The 8,450-nt window shown below is 24.7% G+C and overlaps 3 protein-coding genes across 3 annotated transcripts; 2 read left to right on the top strand and 1 right to left on the bottom strand.

Moving 5' to 3' along the window:
• Positions 1–156: 156 nt before the first annotated feature.
• On the bottom strand, positions 157–2,161 carry DDB_G0281627 (Arf GTPase activating protein; the record flags this gene model as incomplete). Its single annotated transcript, XM_635450.1, has 2 exons — positions 157–1,786; positions 1,965–2,161. The coding sequence occupies 2 exons, from the start codon at positions 2,159–2,161 to the stop codon at positions 157–159; spliced, it is 1,827 nt and encodes a 608-aa protein (XP_640542.1).
• A 689-nt stretch (positions 2,162–2,850) lies between these two features.
• Positions 2,851–3,393, top strand: DDB_G0281625 (hypothetical protein; the record flags this gene model as incomplete). The annotated part of the gene is made up of 2 exons (XM_635449.1): positions 2,851–3,163; positions 3,245–3,393. 2 exons carry the CDS (start codon positions 2,851–2,853, stop codon positions 3,391–3,393), a joined length of 462 nt encoding a protein of 153 aa, XP_640541.1.
• A 292-nt stretch (positions 3,394–3,685) lies between these two features.
• DDB_G0281623 (eukaryotic initiation factor 4 gamma, middle domain-containing protein) lies at positions 3,686–7,959 on the top strand (the record flags this gene model as incomplete). Its single annotated transcript, XM_635448.1, has 2 exons — positions 3,686–5,305; positions 5,392–7,959. 2 exons carry the CDS (start codon positions 3,686–3,688, stop codon positions 7,957–7,959), a joined length of 4,188 nt encoding a protein of 1,395 aa, XP_640540.1.
• Between the last annotated feature and the right edge of the window lie 491 nt (positions 7,960–8,450).

Here is an 8,450-nt window from a genome sequence, read left to right as displayed (position 1 = left end):
ACAAGTTATAGTAGACCTTTATTGAAAGTTTTTTTTAGTTTTTTTTTTTAGTTTTTTTTTTTTAGTTTTTTTTTTTTTTAGTTTTTTTTTTTTTTTTTTCTTTCTTGATTATTTTCTATAATTACTTAATTTATGAATAATTAATTAATTAATTAATTAATCATTCCAAGTGTCCCAGTCCTCGTTTGAAGCTTTTGTTGTTTTAGCAGGAGTTGTTGTTACATTTTTATTAGTTGAAGCTTTTGTTGTGGTTGTTTTTTTAGGTGAGTCATCTTTCCAAACCCACGAATCATTTCCATCTTCTTCATCATCGCTTGGGGGAGCTTGTTTTTTTGGTGTTGATTTAGATGGTGGAGGTGCTTGTGATTTTTTCTTTGGTTCTTCATATTCTTCTTCGTCACTATCATACCTAACATTTTGGTTTGGTTTTGGTTTAGATTTATTATTATTATTATTGTTGTTGTTACTATTTTTATTTTTATTATTTCTTGGTTTTTCGTCTTCGTCATCATTTACTTCCCAACCAACAAATTCTTCTTCAGATTCTTTTCTATTATTTTGTTTATTTGAATAATTTGATGAAGATGATGTTGAATTGGTTGAATTTGATAAATTTCCACTACTATTATTATAACCATTACCTGATGATTGTAAATTATTATTATTATTATTACCACCACCATTACCATTATAACTACCGCTATTATTCATTGGATTACTAGGTCTTGAGTTGAATGGACTATTTTTATAACCATTTGAATTTACACCTTGCCATTGATCATAGTACGCATTTTTATCTACACTATTGTTACCATTATTATAATTATTATTATTATTACTATTATAATTACTGCCATTATATGATGGTTCATTACCATCGATTACATCTCTGGCTTTTTGAATATAGGATGATACCATTGTTTGTGCATCTGTTAATAATGTTCCGTCTTGAACTTTTGATGATACAATTGATGCTGCTGTGCTTAATTTAGAAAATCCATCTCCGAGCATTGATAAACCATACTCAAAGGTTGAATTATATGATGTATTATAATTACTTCTATTATTACTACTACTACCACCACCACTTCTATAATCTGATGATGAATCATTACCATAATATTGATCGCTAGAAATTGATCTAGCACCACTAAATTGTCTATAATCTTTTGGTGCTGAATTATTACTATTATTATTATTGTTGTTGTTGTTGTTATTGTTATAACCATCACTTGAAATTGATCTTGTGTTTTTATTATAACCATTACTGCTACTGCTACTACTGCTACTACTACTGTTATATTTAGAATTATTATAACCATTATTGATACTGCTACTACTGCTACTACTGCTACTAATAGATTTAGGTTTGTTTGAAGTAAAAGTGTCATCAATTTCATTCTCCCAATCGCCACTTGTAGTGCTGTTATAAACTTTTGTGGATGACGATGATGATGATGATGTTTTACTACTATTTACAGAATTTATTGGTGGAGAAGTATCAAATTTATCCCAATCATCAAATCCTGGCTTCTTTTTTGGTGTTGATGATGTTGGTGATGATGTTGGTTTTGCTTCTGGCTCTTTCCATGCCTTTGATTCTGCTAATGCTGCTAATTTCTCTTTATATAGTATGGCACCTTTTAAATTATATTTACCTTTAATGTTTGAGTCATCTGGCACACCATGTTTTTTAAAGAATTCCTTTGCTTTTGTATTACCACCCTGTTTCATTTTTTCTAATTGTTGGTCATTCCATTGATCCATTGTTAAGCTTCTTACAAAACTAAAATAATAAAAAAAAAAAAAATAATAATAAATTGTAAAATAAAATTAGTATTAATATTATTATTATTAATATTAATATTATTATTATTATTATTATTATTATTATTATTATTATTATTATTATTATTATTATTATTATTATTTTTTTTTTTTTTTTTTTTTTTTTTTTAATATACCTTAAGTGAACACCTAAACTTCTATGTACACCACTACATTCTAAACAAATGTAAATACCATAAGAAACTGATGCCCATTGTGGATTTGCGGATCTACATTCAAAACAAACTTTGTTTGATGAATCCTCTTCTTTTAATCTTTTAAAAATTTCTTTTGCTCTTGCAATATTTGCTTCTCTATCTATTTGATTTGACATTTTTAAATAAAAATAAATAAAAAATAAAAATATAAAAAGAACAAATTAAAGAAAAAAAAAAAAAAAAAGGTGTGTAAATATATTTTATAACTTTTAATGTTATTTATATTATTCACACTAACGATAAAAAAAAAAAAAAAAAAAATAAAAATTAAAATAAAAAGAAAAAGAAAAATTGAAAAAAAAAAAAATTTAAAAAAAATAAAAAAATATAAAAAAAAACCAAAAAAAAAAAAAAAAAAAATCAGTTTGAAATGCGACACAAGCAAAAGAATTAATTTAGAAAAAAAAAAAAAATAAAAATAAAATAAAATAAAATAAAATAAATTTATAATTGTAATTATAAAAATAATAATAATAAAAAAGTTGTATAGGTAAATAATTTTATTTACCTATACAACTTTTTTAGTATTTTTGTTTTTTTATTATTATTATTTTTATAATTACAATTTTAATTTATTGATATTGGATAATAAAAATAGATCGTTGAAAAAAAAAATCAAACCACCAAAAAGAAAATAATATTATTTTTTTTTTTTTTTTTGTTTTATATAAAATATGAAAAAAATAACAGAAAAAAAAAAAAAAAAAAAAAAAAATAAATGGAAATAATTTTTTCTATTAATAAAAAAAAAAATAAAAAAATAAAAAGTTAATTAGTTTAAAAAAAAAAAAAAAAAAAAAAAAAAATGGATGAAAACAATATTATATCATTTTATAGGTCCACAGATGCATATGGTTGCTTCACAAATTTTTCATGGTTTAAAGTTCATTTTAAAAATCATACATTTAAAACATCTGAACATGCATTCCAAGCATTTAAATTTGAACACGAGCAAAAAATATTTTTCCAAATTTTAAATTCAAAAACAGCGAGTGAATCAAAAAGAATAGCACATTTAAATAATGATAAAAAAAGAAAAGATTGGGAAACAATCAAAGATCAAATTATGTATGAAATATGTTTTGAAAAATTTAATCAAAATGATCATCTTAAATTAAGTAAGAAATTTTTTTTTTTTTTTTTTTCTCAATTTTAAAACTTTAAAATAAATACTAATTTTAATTTTATTTTATTTTTAGTTTTATTGGACACTGGAAATTTAAAAATTGTTGAAAGTAGTGAAAAAGATTTTTATTGGGGAATTGGTGATGGTAGTGGTAGAAATCAATTAGGAATTACTTTAATGAAAATAAGGGAAGATTTAAGAAAACTGGAAAATAATTTTTAAAAAATAAAAATCTTGATTTCCCCTATCAAATTAATTTCATTTTATCTTTTTTTTTTTTTTTTTAATTTTTTTTTTTTTTTTTTTTTCCCATTTTTTTTTTTTTTTTTTTTTTTTTTTTTTCATTTTTTTTATTTTATTTTTTTTTTTTTTTTTTTTTAAACTTCATATCATTAGTAGTTAATTCAAATATTAATCAAAATCAATGAAATAAATAATAATCCTAACAAATTAAGTTTTTAAAGTTTTTTTAGTTTTTAGAATATCATTTTAAAAATCGAATCTAATTAATCCAATGAGTTATACTTATGTCCCAAAGGTAAAACCTGATAATAATAAAAATAATAGTAACACTAATATTAATAATAATAATAATAATAATGTTCAACCACAACACCATTTTCAACAAGTATTTGTAGAAAGACAACAACCACCACCACAACAACAACAACAACAACAACAACAACCACCATTCCAACAACAACAACCACAACAATATCAACAAGGTTATTATGGTGTTAATAATAATAATAATAATAATAATAATCAACAAAATGCTTTTGTACCACCATTAGCAAAACAAGCACCAAAAGAAAAAAAACCACCAAGACCAAAACCTGAAAAGGTCGCTCCTATCCCAGGTGCTCCTCAAATTGAAAAACAAGCAGGTAGAATCCCAAAAAAGAATAATAATAATAATAATAATAATAACAACAACAACAACAATAATAATAATAATAATGTTGATCCACAACAACAACAACAACAACCACAACAACAACAACCTCAACAACCTCAGCCACCAATTGCTAAACCACCAAAACCAATTAAAAAAGAAAAACCAAATAAACCACCAGCACAAAAACAACCACCAGCACAACAATTAGCACAACAAGACAATAATAATAATAATAATAATATTAATAATATTAATAATAATAATAATAATAAACCAATTAAACAAAAACCAATAAGAACAAATAAAAATGATATTAAAAAATTAAAAGAAGAACAAGAAGAGAAAGAACGTAAGGAGAAACAAGAGAGAGAGAAAAAGGAACAAGAGGAGAGAGAAGAAAAAGAGAGAATTGAAAAAGAACGTAAAGAAAAGGAAGAAGAGGAGAGAAAAGAAAGGGAAATGAAATTGGAGCAAGAAAAGAAGGAGAGGGAATTAAAACTTGAGCAAGATAGAATTCAAAAGTTAAAAGACGAGATACAACTTCAACAAAAACTTCGTAGCCTAAATCAAAAACATAGCAAAGCCAATAAACAAGGCACCAAAGATTTAGACTCTAGCTTTAAAAAGGTATCGACATTTGTAAAGAAAGTCAAGACCTTGACTGAATGCAGGGAGAATATCGTCAGTGAGGTGTCGCAGCTCAATCTCTCCCACTACGTCTCGGAGATCATCCCGTCGCTCTTGAAATCCAATTTCAAAGCCCAGGATATCCCCTACGTGATTCAGGTGCTCTCAATGATGTATCAGAAATACGACGATGTCGACACCATCATCGCTGAGCAAATTCCTCCATTTTTCACACCCCTTATCATAGCATCAACCGATTCAGAGAATGAAAGAAATTCGAAAATCACCAAACGTAGATTCATAATTCGTATAATGATTGATTTATTTTGTGTTGATATCATTCATTCCTATCAACCAATTTATAAATTGGTTAGTAAACTTTCAACCTCTTCAACCATTGAACAAGATAAAGAGAGTGGATATGGTAATTTATTAACATTTTTAGTATTTTTAAAACAATTTCAACAAGTTTCAAATTATAAAGATAAAATACCAGATTTAATAAATCTATTTCATAGTTTATTAACTACTGAAGAAATTACAAATACTAAAAACTTAATTTCAAATTATTATCAAACTTTATGTAATTTTTTAACAAAAGAGAAATCTGTAAGTTAATTTTAATAATTAATAATAATAATTAATAATAATAATAATAATAATAATTTCATATTAATATACTTTTTTTTTTAAAGCTATTAAGAGATAGAGAAAAAGAAATTAAATTATTTATGAGAACAAAAGGTGAAGTACCAGAAGAATCATCAAAAGATTATGATTCAATGAGAAAACAATATGAAAAGTTAATTACAAATATATCAAGTTTTGCAGAATTAATTGGTGAACCAATTCCAAATAATGATTATTCATTCCAATTGGAAGAGGAAATTAATAATGAACAAAAATCTGAACAATTGGAAGTTTTTGATTCACCATTTGAAAATGATGAACAAAAACAGTTTTATGAAATTACTTTACATGTACCTTCAAAAGATTCAATTAATAATACTCCAAAATCAACTTCAACTAATAATACAGCAACAACAACTAATAATAATACTAATACCACCGCTACCACTACAACTACTCCATCTTCAACACCACTACCACCAACATCAACAACAACAACAATAAATTCATTACCTTCAACACCATTAAATTCAACACCAACTTTAACGTCAATAAATAGTACAAATGAAGTATCACCAACTATAACAGAATCAATTTCATCATCATCAACAACAACTACAACTATAACTACAAAAACTAGTGAAGAAATTGAAAAAGAAAAACAAAGAGTTAAACATTGTTTAGAGGATATAGTTAAACAATTAAAAAATTCAAATAAACCAAGTGTAATTGATTCATTGGTTACAGAATTTATAAAATTACCAAGTAAATTCACCAAATTATTCCTTCAACAATTATTACTTCATTCTAGAATTGATCATATTCCATCGATTTGTAGATTTTTAGCAACCATTTATCAATCAAATAGTTATAGGGAATATGTTAATACCTTTATCAAAGAGATTGAAGAAGATATGAAAGGTTTGTTTGAAAAGAAAGAACCAAATCTATTGAATGTAAAATTAAGGAATATAACATTCATTTCAGAGTTTATCAAGTTTTCCATATTACCAAAATCAACTGCATTCTCTTATTTACGTATTTGTTTCGATGATTTCATTCAACATAATATTGACGTGGCTTGTTTAATCTTTGAAACCTGTGGTAGATTCCTATATAGAACACCAGATACTCAAATTAGGTTAAGAAACATGTTGGATATTTTAATCAAGTATCGTAACTCCACTAGTTTAGGCGCTACAAAGGAACCAATGGTAGAGAATGCCTATTTGGCTTGTAGACCGTTGGTGGTAAAACGTAAGCAAATCAATCCTATCAAAAAGTTTGTAAAGTTTTTAATTTTCAAATATTTATCATCCACCACATTGGACAGAATCGTTGAGAAGATCCTTCAATTGCCTTGGCCTGATTGCAGTGACTATCTCTGTAAATATCTATTGGATGTGCAAAAGGGTAAATTTGGCAACATCTATTTAATAGCCGATGTTTTATATCACTTGAAAGAATACTATCCCGAGTTTGTCCGTCACGTAATTTGGAAGCTTTATGAAGAGATCACCATTGGCTTTGAAAAGAACGATTTCAATTACAACCAAAAGAGAATCATGCAAGTCACACTATTTGGCGAATTGTATAATGCATGTTTATTGGAGACTAATCATATCTTTGATTTACTCATTGGTGCACTCGAATTTGGGTATACCACTAGTCATCTCTTCCCTTCCAATATCTTTAGAGAGAGAGATCTCCTAAAGAGTAGACCAAAACCAAATTTGGATGATTTCGACCCAATCAATGATTGCTTCAGAGTTAGGTTCATTTCCACTTTACTTTTAGTTTGTAAAGATTGTTTCCCTTTAGAAGATATTGAACAACATTTAAAACCATATTTAGTATTCTTTCAACGTTATACTCTAACAAAATTATTACCTCTAGAAATTGAATTTATGATTACCGATTGTTTACAAATTGTACCAGATATTAAAGTTTTTAAAACTTGGGAAGAAGCAAATGATGAATGTATGATTTTATCAGGTATTACACCACAATCAAAACAAGAATTACAAAAACAAAAACAAGAATTACAACAACAACAACAACAACAACCAAAAATTAAAATCCAATCAAATAAATCAAAATCACCTTCATCTATGTCTTCTACTTCTCCACAACTTTCTTCTTCTTCACCATTACCATTACAGCAACAACCACAACCTCAACAACCACAACCTCAACCAATTATTATTGAAAGTGAACAAGATGTTTTAAATATTATTCAAGATAATGATGAAGATGATATTAGTCTTGAGGAAGATATTCTTAAAGAATTTAAACAAATGTTAACAGATGGTCAACAAGAACAAAAGAAAATAATTGAAAAACAAAAACTTGCACTTCCATCACTTTTTAGTATTGACGCAAATAATTCAAATAACAATAATAATAATAATAATAATAACTATATTAATAGTAATCCAGTTTCACCAACACCAGGTACAAAAACATTTAAGATTTTATTGAAAAAAGGTGATAAACCAATCTCAAAGAATATTGAAATACCTGAAGATAGTGACATTGTTGTAAATATTATGAACGCAAAAGAAGAATATGAAAAAGATATAAGAGAAAATAAAAAAATGGTTTTAAAACAACTTCAATTAAGTGAAAAATAAATAATTTAAAATAAACAATATAAAAAAAAAAAAAAAAAAAAAAGTACTCAATTATCCATATCTGCCTTTTCTATTATCTTATTTTTAGAATTAATATTATACTTAAAAAAAAAAAAAATTGATTTGGTAAATAAAAAAAAACAAATAAAATAATCAAGATTTAATTCATTTATTTTTATTATTTAAAAAATATTGAAAAAAAAATAATTAAAAATAAAAAATAAAAAAAAAGGTAATAACCATCTATTTATTTATTGGTTAATTTTATTTTGTATTCTTATTTATCTTTTTTTAAAAAAGAAATAAAATCAATAAGAAAAAAACAAAATAAAATAAAATAAAACAACTTAATTAAATCAATTTTTTTAAATACACTCATTGTTTAAAATAAAAAAATAATATCAAAAAATGAATGATAATAATTAAATTCTAAAAATAAAATTTTTGACTAATTTAAAAAAAAAAAAAACAGAATGATAAAATTCATTTTT

The sequence above is a fragment of the Dictyostelium discoideum genome (genome assembly GCF_000004695.1).
Source record: "Dictyostelium discoideum AX4 chromosome 3 chromosome, whole genome shotgun sequence".
NCBI lineage: Eukaryota > Evosea > Eumycetozoa > Dictyosteliales > Dictyosteliaceae > Dictyostelium > Dictyostelium discoideum.
The sequence above is the reverse complement of the archived record's forward strand: the minus strand, read 5'-3'. Positions and strand labels throughout refer to the sequence as shown.